General features: G+C 31.4%; 1 protein-coding gene across 2 annotated transcripts in view; it reads left to right on the plus strand.

The window, feature by feature from the left end:
• LOC107439637 (uncharacterized) overlaps nucleotides 1-13,888 on the plus strand; it is a 38,933-nt gene extending 25,045 nt beyond the window's left edge. Inside the window, exon 3 of one of the 2 annotated variants that reach the window (XM_016052302.3) lies at nucleotides 11,989-13,882. In XM_016052302.3, the coding sequence (XP_015907788.1) occupies nucleotides 11,989-13,578 (1,590 nt within the window). In that variant the 3' untranslated portion in view covers nucleotides 13,579-13,882. Of the gene's footprint in view, nucleotides 1-11,988 lie in introns of both variants that reach the window. The other variant, XM_016052303.3, reaches the window with a different exon arrangement.
• The last annotated feature ends 343 nt before the right edge of the window (nucleotides 13,889-14,231 follow it).

Below are 14,231 nucleotides of genomic sequence, written 5' to 3' on the forward strand. Positions count from 1 at the left end.
TGAAGAAACACGTAACGTTCCTCGAACCAATCCATGACGATTCGACCCTTATGACATGGTGCATTATCCTGTTGGTAAACACCCTCCCCCGAGGAAAAACTGTTGCCATGAATGGGTGAACCTGGTCCGCAACTATGTTCAAGTAGCTTACAGACGTCATGGATTGTTCTATGAGGATTATGGGTCCTAATGTGCCCCATGAAAACATTGTTCCTGGGCGTGAAATTATGAAAACCTGGGCGAGCCCATTGTTACAGATGGAGGGTGGTCATAATGCAATGGCTCTTCGGTGTATACTTGATAGTTATGGTATAATTGTAGTTTTCTTTGTTGCTCAGATGATAATTAGTAAAGTAAACTAGTATGGTTTAAGAGAGCCTAAATCAAAAAATTATTTCTAAAATCATAACTGTATTTTTATTACTTTATGACATAATGAGATTAATTATCTTTTCAATGGAGGTAAAAATTTATGTGTTTTTCTCATTGAGAACTAAACAACGGGTGTGAGCCCACAAATTTGGTTTCACAACGCAAAATTTCTGGCATTGGTTTATTCCTTCATCTTGAATTTCAACTGATCTTAAAACTTTGAAGGCTCTTTTTTCTGTAATTATTTTTTCATATTTTTTTTTCTTCAAAATTTAAAATATATTCCTTATAAAACATAAATGTGAAGATTGCAAAATTTATATTTAGTTATTTTGGTTACATTTGTTCTTAAGAAACTAATGAAACAATTATAGGTTTTATTTCGTAAATGTGAAATATAATAAAAATGTTTGAATTTAGAATTTTTTACAAAAAATTTAAACGCTAATAACCAAAGAGCCAAATTAAAGCATGGACATTTTTATTTAAAAGAAATGAAATTTTTTTAAATCTAAGTTAAAAATATATGGAGGCTTAGGTACTGCTTTACATTAATCTTTTTAGTCTGCGCGTGCGTATTCCATTCTTGAGGAAAATGATATTCCCAAATGTCTTATATTCAGTTAAATATTTCGCTTAGTTTTCTTATTTTCATAACAACAAAAATTTTTGAGTAATTTTTATTTTATTTTAAAGCAGCGGTAATTATGCTGTGATGCAATTACCAAAACACAAGAATTTTCATAATCTTTTCATAAGAAAGATTTCGAAATTCAAGGAGTTGCATTATTTAATATAAATAACCAATTATAAGAGAAAATTAAAACAACTTCCCCAAATGTATATATCAGAATAAAGGATTTGTTTATGAAAAGTTTGTCGACGGAAAAATGTTGTTCCTTCTTTAACAAACAAAACTTAATTGGAATTCTTTATTTTTTTTTTTAAAAAATTAACAAATTCAAGCCATTGGCCTAATTTCAGTAACGTTTTGTTCTGTTGCTTTTGAATCTACTTTTTCTATCGTAGTACGTACCCTTTTTCCAATTTAAAATTTTTTTTCTGAAAATTTTATAAATAATTTTTATCTCATAATTCTTTTACGACATGCTAGCTCATCGTACTGGGTGAGAAAAAGTAAGGAACCAATATATAAATACTGAGCATCCCTACCGAAATCCTACCCAGAACTGAAATACATATACCAATGCAATTAAAAAAGATAAAATAATTCCATTTTCTAAATTTATTGTTATGCTAGGGGGCTAAGCCCCCTGTTCGCTGACGCTCACCAACCTCGATGATTGCTTCGCAATAATTGCTGTTTCTTGGCAGAAAACAGTTGAAATTACTCAACTAAAAATATATGTTCGAAAAAGAACGCTTGTGCCTCTCCTTCCCACTTCTAAATATTTCCCTTACGATCAAGATCTATAAGTGAACATAAATCATTTTTTTAAGTAATCATTTTTTGATATAACATTTAAAATTAAAAGTGTATTGTTATAACAAAATTGGTGAGTTCACAACTGTAATTTAATATTTTTGTTCACCAAACGGACGGTTGTATTTTAAATACAATTTTCGCCTTCATCACTTCGTTTTTTGAAAGCTCTTAAAGGTGCTTTTTCCATTGGGTGTTCGTAAAAAGTGCTTAATTTTCTCTTTTCCAAATTGTGATTTTTCCTTCAACATGTTGATTTTCGCTACGAATTATGCAGAAAGACCATGTTCCCATTGTTTCAACGTTTTCACAATTAATTCACCCCCAATCTATTTCGGTGCATCGTCAGACCGTAGCTTATGAAAACGCCATTCGATTTACATGATTCAAAAATTTTGACTATTGTCAGAAACAAAATAATTTTTTTGACATGACTGTTAAAACCAGATAAAACCGTCAATTGTCAAAAACTTTCCAACCCTGCCTAATAATGATATTCTTTTAAAGTGCTTAAAAATATTATTAGAGTGCTTGAAAAGTGCTTAAAAGGTGCTTATTTTTCGTTGAATAATTTGGCTGCGCACCCTGTAAAAGGAACACTTGTGCCTCCACTTCCCACGTTCAAATATTTCCTTTATAAAGCTATCAAGATCTATAAGTGAACATAAATCATTTTTTTAAGTAATCATTTTTTGATATAACATTTAAAATTAAAAGTGTATTGTTATAACAAAATTGGTGAGTTCACAACTGTAATTTAATATTTTTGTTCACCAAACGGATGGTTGTATTTTAAATACAATTTTCGCCTTCATCACTTCGTTTTTTGAAAGCTCTTAAAGGTGCTTTTTCCATTGGGTGTTCGTAAAAAGTGCTTAATTTTCTCTTTTCCAAATTGTGATTTTTCCTTCAACATGTTGATTTTCGCTACGAATTATGCAGAAAGACCATGTTCCCATTGTTTCAACGTTTTCACAATTAATTCACCCCCAATCTATTTCGGTGCATCGTCAGACCGTAGCTCATGAAAACGCCATTCGATTTACATGATTCAAAAATTTTGACTATTGTCAGAAACAAAATAATTTTTTTGACATGACTGTTAAAACCAGATAAAACCGTCAATTGTCAAAAACTTTCCAACCCTGCCTAATAATGATATTCTTTTAAAGTGCTTAAAAATATTATTAGAGTGCTTGAAAAGTGCTTAAAAGGTGCTTATTTTTCGTTGAATAATTTGGCTGCGCACCCTGTAAAAGGAACACTTGTGCCTCCACTTCCCACGTTCAAATATTTCCTTTATAAAGCTATCAAGATCTATAAGTGAACATAAATCATTTTTTTAAGTAATCATTTTTTGATATAACATTTAAAATTAAAAGTGTATTGTTATAACAAAATTGGTGAGTTCACAACTGTAATTTAATATTTTTGTTCACCAAACGGATGGTTGTATTTTAAATACAATTTTCGCCTTCATCACTTCGTTTTTTGAAAGCTCTTAAAGGTGCTTTTTCCATTGGGTGTTCGTAAAAAGTGCTTAATTTTCTCTTTTCCAAATTGTGATTTTTCCTTCAACATGTTGATTTTCGCTACGAATTATGCAGAAAGACCATGTTCCCATTGTTTCAACGTTTTCACAATTAATTCACCCCCAATCTATTTCGGTGCANTATGATCAGCGATGTGCCTCCACTTCCCACGTTCAAATATTTCCTTTATAAAACTATCAAGATCTTAAGTGAACATAAATCATTTTTCTAAGTTATCATTTTTTGAAATAACATTTAAAATTAGAAGTATATTTTTATAACAAATTTGGTGAATTCACAACTGTAATTTAATATTTTTGTTCACCAAACGGACGGATGTATTTTAAATACAATTTTTACATTCATCACTTCGTGCACGAAGCTGAAAGTTAAGTTCTAAATCATTTAACGAATCTCTTTAACCATAATTCATAATAGTGTATTAATGTATTTTGCACCAAAAAATAATAATTGTAAAATGGTTTTTAAGATCAGACACCGATTTCAATAACTTTTTTCTAAAAATGTAACGCAGAATTACATTATAATAATAATAAAAACAATCCTCCTAAACTCTTAATTTAGAAATCAAACAATATCAAAAACGTAATAAAAACAGTAAAATTGGTTCAATCGTAAGAGTAAATAGAAAATTTTGACCTTTAAGTTAGGAAAACAAAACTATTTATGGGAGAACTTTATGACTTATGTCAATTTTATGCTCATGACAACCAAATGAATGTGAAAATTAATGTGTGAAAACTGGATCCTACCACGTGATTATCCAACCAATAAAAATTTATTGACAACAATGAAAAACTGCGACACCATCATTAGATTTTCATATATATAGTTATATTTTGTCCTTGCCTGTGACTTTACTTTATTTGATTAAGGAAAACATGCGTTTAGTATTCATCCCATTAAAATAAAGATCCATTATTATGATGCTGTTGCTTGAGATCAACCCACGATTGTAAAAATTGACCACGATCACATGATATTCTCTGGTACCGATTTTCTTCCTTCAGAGGGGGACCGTAAGAAACCTTTTTTACAGTATGTATATTTATGCTTCTCATTATGAGGCATCGATTATACTAATATAATACATTGTACCTATATTTGTACATTTGGTACCGATTAAAACTGCATCAATTTCCGTAATACCAGTTGTGACTATTACCAGAACTAATTAAGCTTCATTGGCGTCAATCATATATGGTGATTATAGTTCTTAAATAGCTCATGTTGCTCATTTTTTAATCCAGTTAGTACTCATTACCAAAATTAATTAGACGTAATTGGCGTTTTGGGTAATGATAATTTTCCCCAATTTTTTTTTGTTTTACGTTACATTTTGCTTTCCTGCACAAAATGCATTACATTTAAAAACTTGAAATTACGACGGTATGTTGAAAAAAGTAAAGTGACGGAATAAAATTTAAGTTTTGACAATTAATTTTTAAAAAAACAAAACAAAGCAATGGTGTGAAAGCGAAGCAATTGCGGGGATTGGTGCTAGCAAGCGAGCTGGAGACAAAGCCTCCAAATCTGCTAAAAAAACATATTTTTCATTTTCTTCCATGTGGATAGTAAATATTTGAAATAAAACTATTATTTGATTTTACTTTTTTTTCATCAGTGTTACCCATAAATTCATATTAGTTACCAAAGAAAAATTGGTGAGGTATAAATTCTCAAAAACACACAAAATATAAGTATAGGACAGGGCACACACAATTTATGACGAAACACTTAGTATCATTTTTTAGTGCTCTTTCATTCAACAGCCATGGTTGGAATGCTACATAATTTTATCACCGGCTAGAGGACGTAGACAGCGCCTGAGCTGGTACACCTATCACCAAACTTTCACAGCACAATCAAAAAGAGGACTTGTTGACTGAAAGCCCTCCCAAATTTTATTGCGTCTTGCTGCGGATGTCATGCCTGTTGTTTAGTCGGCTTCCAGGATCGAACTCAGGACACCCAACTCTCCAGGAGTAAGCGATGCTTTTAGAGATTGCGCTACCCGAGCATTGTGAATGCATTTTTTTAAGAGTGAAATGGAATATTTAGAAACAGTTTAGGATCTGAAATATAGTATTTAAAGGGTAAAAATATGTTGATAATTTTTTAAACTGTTCAAAACATAATAAAATATCGGTTCGGTTCCCAGATATTTCCAAATATACACCGGTAGCAGCAGTCAAGTATTTGTTACTTAGTTTTGGAGAGAGGCCTACATTTGTGAACTTTTATGCCGCCAGTTTAGAATAAAAAATGTCAGAGATCTCAGAAACATATTGATAATCAACTGCAGAATCTTCGGTTTTACAATTAACGTATTTATGCACAAAATAGCTTTTATTTTTAATTAATTTTTTTAGAAAACTTATTATGACTCAATTGGTGATCTATTAATTTTTATTCAGTTTAAATAGCATGAATCTTGATAAATATACAGTTTTCCCTCTCATAGAAAAATGAGATATTTAAGAAAATTACTTTTTTAGTAACCGACGGTCAGGATTTGAATACTAAAATCAAAACCAACCTTAATAATTGTATTCACTCCAGCTATTAATTTTTTTTAATTAATTCAATTTTGCGTCTTTTTAAGAGCATTAAAAACCAAATTTGAATTGTTTGTTTTATTTCTTTTAATAATACTACTTTAAACTGCGTTTTTTTCTTTTAAGTATATAATATGAAAAATGTGTTTGGATTTTCTGATTTTTTCGAATTCTAGTATGCAAGGCTTGCGTAAAAATTTAAAATATATTTGTTTCTTTTTTGTGACATAATAAAAATCTTTTTTTTCTTCAGTTAATGTTCAGAATGCATAGAATAATTTTTTTTATTGAAAACTCATTTTTCTTTTCTTCTTCAAAAGGATTTTTATCTAGTTATTAAAAATTTTTTGAAGTATTCTGAATCAGGGTGTCCGTGACGGAAATTAAATAAATACATAAAAAAACTACTCTTCATGGAAAAAGACATCAACATTTCAAACACAAAAGAAATATAATAGAGTATATGAAGCTTCGTTAGTCGCTGTTAATTTTGTCGAGAAGCAAGTTTTTATTATGTTCTCTAAGTAAAAACTAAATATTATACTGAATAAAAACTAAATATTATCAAATCTAATTTTTAAATGATCATGAAGTTAAATTTTTATTTCATTAATAGGCGGTTTCATAAATCGGGAAAATTATGATCAGCGATAATAAATGTATACTTTTTACATACTTACTGTTGGGGTCCAAAATATGACTACACTTTTGAAAAAAAAAATTGGCGATGTTCAAATTTTAATAAAAATTCTTTATAGGAAGCTGAAATAATATTCTAAATTACTTTGATTAGGCAGCATTCATGTACAAAAACTCAAATAAGATATTTTTTAAACGAGTGGGAGGTTTGTATAGCATAAAGCGCTAAAATGTACAGTGCGCAAAAAGTAAATGGACCACCCTGAATAACTTTTGATCTAATGATCGGGTCTTCACGTTCATTTACTTAATCCTAATGGTTCGTGGGGGTGACTTCAAATATGCTAATTAATTAGCCCTTAAGAATTTGTAAATTACGAAATTAGACACAAAAATGTACTTTTACTAAATAAACTAAATTAGACTAAATTAAACTAAATAAACTAAATTAGACTCCCTGACGAAAGTATTACGACCCTAGCGGCTACCCCTGATATTTTGCAGGTCAAAAATCTAAATCCGTCGAGAAAAAGGCATGTTTATTTAGAGAAAGTACGATTTTGTGACTAATTTCGTAACTAAAAAAAATCTTCAGCAGTAATTAATTAGTTATTTTAAAGTCACCTCATCGAACCGTTAGGATAGATAAAAATTATTCAAAGGCTATTTTTTTGCGCATTGCACTACCGAACGTTATTAAATGCTATACAATTTCAATCCAATGAAATTTATTAAAAAAAATTATTCCATTTTCATTTCGCGAAATAGAACTATTAATAACAATGATATATTTAAAATTGAAACTATTGTATTAGATAAAATCGTATGCTCGGCCTGTTCTATTGTTTAAGTTCATCTCTAAAACTTAATATTTTGTTTTGATATAATAATTCGTTATGATACGAATCTTAAGTTCTTGAAAGCTCTCGTTTGTTACATTCATTTATTAAAAAATACAAGCGCAGGGTCACTGGTGCTCCACATTGATAAAATCATTCAATAACTTCGCAGTTTAAATATTGTATTGCAGATCTGGAACATGTCTCATTTAATTATATATCATTGAATGATTTATTTCTGTCATTTCGCTCATTGTTTTAGTTTAGCAGCACGCGATGTAATCCTATTTTTTATAGGTTTATTTTATTTGCTTTCTTATTTGAAATGTTTATATAAACTGAATTCGTGAATAATTAAGTAAACGGTTCAATCGACAGTGACAAAAATAGACTATAGAAATCAACAACGATGAAACAAGATTATCAAGTTATATAATTTGTTATTGGATATTAAATTGTCAATGAATAATTTTTTTAGTTCAAGGAACTTATTGGGGTAATTAGTAATACCACACCTTTGTTTTATTGAAGCTTTTGAAACATAGCGTAATGATTTTAATTAAAATAATATAAAAATATTAGTAAATTCGACTTTATTTTATAATTAATACTACTCATTTGTTCAATTTTAAATTTGAGTTATAAAAATATTTTTTTTTTTGCTGTTAGATTTCAACGGGAGTTTTATAAATATATTAAGATTTTAACCCTTCAACACTTGAATTTTTTAGATATTTGTATTTTCCTCTTAATAAAAATAGCATTGAAATGAGAAATTTATTTAAAGAAAATTCGAACTGTTGCTCTTCTATTTTATTTTTACTTTTTTCCAAAAAGTAAAAGAATTCCACTTTAGATTTAGACAATTTATAAAAACAAAAATCGTAACCAGTGATATAGTTAAAAACTTAGATAAAAAAAGCATTGTGACCTTCTCATGTTTTTAACTAAACTCTAAATGACAATTTTTGAAAAAATAAATGTTAATTAGCAAAAGTGAGCAAAAACCATAATAAAAATTTAGATAACAAAGAAGCATAAATCACGAGAGCAGAACGATAAATATTTAGATTTTTTCAAGGTGCATTGTGAATACATGCTTAATGATGACTTTCAACAATGATAATATCGAGATTGTGATCGAAAACCATAAATATCTGATGCAATACAGTCGCGAGTATTACTGATAATAATAAGATCGTGATCAATATCAAAATATATTGCATACAATAATAATAAGAAAACTATCGTTAACTGTAATTCATCGAATACAATATTATTTTGAATTACGATAAATTCAGCTTATGTAAATAATAAAGTAATGTAAAAACAATTGAAAATAATGTTAAATATAAGGATGTATAGTGAATAGCAATGTATAGTGAAATATCCATATTTCCTGACGATATATCGTGATATTTAATTTACAATACCACCTAGCACTGTAATACTTTCAAGCGAAAACAAAAATCTATCTGAAATGAATTTTATAACCGAATTTTATAACCGTCGTTGAACAATCGACCCAATTTTGGGTTTATGACTAGTAATGTTTAACTCCGTAGCCTTGTAATTTTGAACCCAATCCAGAAGACAAGGGAGCTCCTGAATCAAGTATTGGGAGAAATGTGCCGTCGCGGAAGACTTTTTGCTGGAACTAACCTGCATTTGCGTTACATGGAGAGGAAAACCACGAAAACCTTCCATGGCAAGGGAACTCTAACCTATGATCCGTCTACCACTGAGAATATTTTAAGTCAGCACTGTGGTCAGCACGGTGCAAGCCGGTTGTGGAATTCGAATCGATCAATCATCGCTGGTATTCGAACCCGGTTCACCTTATTGGATGGCGAACGCTCTATCCCCTGAGCCACTACGGCTCTTCTAAAATTAATTAGATAATTGCGAGAATTCAGTGAAATTTGAGCTGCTTTCTCCCCTCACCAGGTGTGAAAGGGTTAAAAAATTAAAAATTTATTTCGCCTTTTTGAATATAGAGAGCAAAATGCTTGTTTGTTCTTTATACAAATCTGTAATTCTAAAGAGATTTGCAACAAATCTGGTGCTTCAAATGCACAACTGTCGGCACCATTGAAGCAAAGCTTAATACAGATCATTTACCTTTAAAATATTTTTAAATTGCAGGAAGAAGTTAATATTGAAACACTTAAGGAGGATCATCGTGCGCACTTAAACCTAACAATAAATATTTTATTGTTAGAGGAAATTGATAAAAGAACTTCAACGTCGAAATTTATTATTGTCTTAATGCAAGTCATTAACGAAATAATAAGCTTTATAAATCCAAAAATAGACTATCAGAATCATCGCAAATGTTTCTATTTCTGTGTAACTGATTATATTACTGCATACATGAATAAAACAGATTAATTATTTATAATTTTTAAATAAACAATATGCAGAAATAAATAGGAACAAATATCCCGTCGTGTCCTCGATTCAAATCGGTTATCGCCAAACTACTTATAACATATCCGACCTCAAATCTAAAATGATTCGCCAATTAATACGTTATCGCCATTATATGACTCATTCCACGTTTCATATCCATTAGGCGTACAACCTTTGCCTTTTACTTAAGGGATCTCTTCCGATGGAAAACTAAATGCAGATGTTATCCTAGTTTTCTCAACGCGCAAGGCTGCTTCCGGGCACGAAGTTTGGCGACGTGACATTGAAACAGAATGAAGTTGGTGAGAAGGAAAAGTATATGTGCCAATTTTGATGCCAAGAGTGACGGGTCGCGGCCCGTGAACTAATTAACTACCTAATTGTGCTGAGGTATTTGATATTTCGGTCACGCAGGACCATATTGTTTCGGGACTCTGCCATTGAAAGCAAATGAAAGGCTTTCCGGCAGATAATGACGTTTATTGGTTATCTGAGTTGTATCGAGTTTTTTTATTAGGGTTGGTGTCTTGTTATTTAAACTGATGTAGATTTGATTTGTTATTGTTAGGATTAGAGTGGTATATTTATGGCTGATTGAAAGATGAAAGACCTGTATGCAAATATTTATCCGAGTCTATTGAAATAGTGTAGGATTAAAGAGTGTCGTTTAATTAATAACTTGTAATGTTTACAAAAATAAATAACAAGATTACCATAAAGGGGTTTGTTTACTGTAGAAGGGGAAAGAATCAAGATTTTTTTTTTTAGCAAGACAATAGAATAAATCAAAATGCTGAAAAAAGGCTTTCTTAATATACAACTAGTGGACGGTTATAAGAATTAGTTTTTTTTTTAGAGTGATACAAAGAAAAAAAAAGACTTTTCTTTGATCAAACCGTTTTTTGATCGATCTTTCTAAAGAGTTTAACAAAAAAAAAAAAAGAAAAAAAAAAAACTATGCAACAACTTAAAAGATGTTTTATTTCATTTTATAACCAGCGTTAAACAGCCGACCGGATTCTGAGTTTACGACTATCAATGTTCAATTCCACAGCCCTGTAATTTTGAACCCAACACTGAAGACAAGGTAACTTCTGGATCAAACATTGGGATAAACTAGCCTTCGTAGAGGCCTTTTTGATGGAACTAACACGCATGGAGAGAAAAGCCAAGAAAATCTCCCACTGTTAACCTGACGGCCAGGGGATTTTAACCCATGATATTTTGCGTTAGCACTGTCGTCGGTGCTCGTCTGGAGCAGAATTCGTATCAACCAGAAACTGCTGGTATTCGAACTAGCAGTGGCTGGTTCCTCTTTGTGAGGCTAACGCCCTGAGCCAACACGACTCAATTAATTGAAATTAAGTACTTCAGTAAATAATGTGATTTTTAGGTATGCAGTTTTTATTTGAAGTCAATCGATAAAGATTTGTTTAAGATATAAGTTTGGATCACTTAAAAATGTAGCTTTGAAAAACATACTTTTGAAGTTTTCAGGACCTACGCAATTAGTGTAGCAGGCAGTGTGAATAATGTTCACAATTCAAATATTTAGATATTTTTCCTGCTCTCGAATCTTTGGGTACATCATTTTAAGGTATTAAAGACCCTTTTGAAAATTTTTTTCGAAGGTTTTTTTCGGGATTTGGAGTGACATTAAGAGGGAGAAATATTGTAGTCGATAAAATTATCGATATTTCCCATAGCGCATGCAGTCCGCGAAAACAGTCTGGCTACCTTTAATAAATTTTGATTCGCAAATCAAATTCAGAATTTCAGAATTATTGGTTAACGTTAAATTACAAGTGTCATTTGGTAGCAAATGTTACTTTTTTTATTAAAAACAACATAATTTATAATTAGTTTTTGATAATATTTAATAATAACGCTATTATAATCATAATTTATATTAGAGTTCAGCTATTATATCTATATATATAACTATATATTATATATTACTATATTATATCTATATATTATATATTACTATCTATATCTATATATATATTTATATCTATATATATCTATATCTATATATATATTTATATCTATATATATCTATATCTATATATATCTATATCTATTTATTTTTGTTATATATCTTTGTTACACGAATTAAGTTCCAGTTATTCGTCCTTCAAAATTTCTAATAATTTAATTTTATATTTCAGATGAGTTGTCGAATATCGGAAGTAGAATCTCAACCTCCAAGGCCTAAGTCTCCATGCAGATTTACCGATTCTCCCCAGCAACACCCTAGCGGGTGTATGTTTCGAGGAGTAGAAGTGGATTCTCAACCTCCACCTCCAAGGCCTAAATCTCCATGCAGATTTACCGATTCTCCCCAACAGCACCCAAGTGGGTGTATGTTTCGAGGTATGGAAATGGAATCCCAACCACCAAGACCCAAGTCTCCATGCAGATTTACTGATTCACCACAGCAACACCCCAGTGGGTGTATGTTTCGAGGTATAGAAATGGAATCTCAAACTGCAAGACCCAAGTCTCCATGCAGACTAACTGATTCACCCCAGCAACACCCCAACGCGTGCGTGTTCAGGGGATTGGAAGCGGAATCCCAACCTTCAAGGCCGAAGTCCCCATGTAGGATAGCAGAAGCACCCCAGCTACACCGCATACAAAACAACTATATGATGTTAGATCTCAGAAAGCAAATTCAGTGGCAAAGTCAGGTGATAAGGGATTTAAAAATCGAACGGGATCGGCTTACGAAGGAGCTTGCCTCTCGCCTATTTTACGTCGAAGCACAACTACGCAGGGAACAAAAACATATAGAATCATTATTGAAAGAAAAAGATCAGTACATCCGCTTTCAGGGATTGCAAATTGAATCCCTCAAAACTATTTTGTCTAAAGTCGATTGGGATTATAGGCGGCACCAGGACTGCAACCAAAAGTCACGATCCGCTACGACAAATTTATCTGTAAGACGTGGGAAAGTTCCACCGCCATTGGATAAGAGATTTTCCTATGCCCTAGATGAATACATGAAGGACCACGGTGTCGTGTCTAGAGCTCAACCAGTTATTGTGCAAGCAGATTCTGAGGGTGATAAGAAGCCACAAAAACAAAAGGATACATCCTATGGTTGTTTCCGCGCTCGAAGTCTGCCAGAATTGCGCATTGACAAAACTACGGAGAACAGAAATCCATCTTGCAGTTTCAGTTCGTATTACCAGTCCATATCCGATTTGGGATTACCTCAGGATATCATCGACGAGCTGGCATCTAGACGCTGGACGTCAGATTGCGATTCGGAGCACTCCGACTCATTGGATTCTGGGATATCCAGCCCCAGCATCAAGTCACGAAACATGCACGCCTTTCCCATGCCTCCCGTATCAGGTGCAGGGAAAGTCAAGCAAGACAACTCTTCTCAAAGACGTTGTTCGATTGGCAATTTTCTCAATCGCACTTTTTCTCTGTCATCGTCACAGTTGGATAAAATTAAAGATAACGAAGAGTATCAAGTGAAAAATGTCCCAAGTCGCAGACATGGCTCGTTTTCTGTTTCGAAAAACAAAAGTTTTGACCATGATTGCCATGTTGTGAGGAAACCCGAGGAAGAGCCTAAACCTCGTAATCGATTCATTAGTTCTGCTAATCGGACTTTTGGAACGAATCATAGATCTGTTACTAAGCCTCGTGATATCAAGTTTAGAAAACTTTTTAAGTTTCGACGTCGTAGTGAACCCATAGATCAAGGAGCAATTAACCCTGAAGATTACATGACAGTTTAAGAGTAATTTGTTTAAGAATATCTCTATTTTAAATTTTTATTGGTATTTTTTTTTTACATTAATTTTATATATATGTATTTCTGATTTTTAAATTCGTATACTAGCATTAATATATATATGAAGGGCTTGGTACAATATAATGAAAAGTCACATTTTAAATTTCTTCAAGAAAACGTATTCAGCGAAATACACTGCAATTTAACTGCGTACAACAAGATGTGTCGGTGCATTGTGTTGTAATCTAGTGGAAATCCTTCTAACTTGTAAAATACCTGTCCAAAAAAAAAAAGAAAAAAAAAGAAAAAAAAAACTAAGAAACTGTTTTTTACAATACTGCCCTAAACCCTTTACTTAATAGTGGTATTATACGAATTAAAAAAACGAAAATTGTTGTTATTTGTAAAATATTAGGTTTACCTACTTTTTTTTGAAGCAGCATCATTTTAAATTTTAATAACACGAATATATTAAATTTCTTATTATGGATTTGAATACACATTAGAATGAGTACCAATTACTTTTTCAATCCCATATTGTGTATTATTTTTAATTACACGAATATATAAAATTTCTTACTAGGGATTTTTATACACATTAGAATGAGTACCAATTACTTTTTCAATCCTATATTGTGTATTATATTTAATTACACG

Source organism: Parasteatoda tepidariorum, chromosome 4 (assembly GCF_043381705.1).
Source record: "Parasteatoda tepidariorum isolate YZ-2023 chromosome 4, CAS_Ptep_4.0, whole genome shotgun sequence".
In the NCBI taxonomy this organism is placed as follows: Eukaryota; Metazoa; Arthropoda; class Arachnida; order Araneae; family Theridiidae; genus Parasteatoda; species Parasteatoda tepidariorum.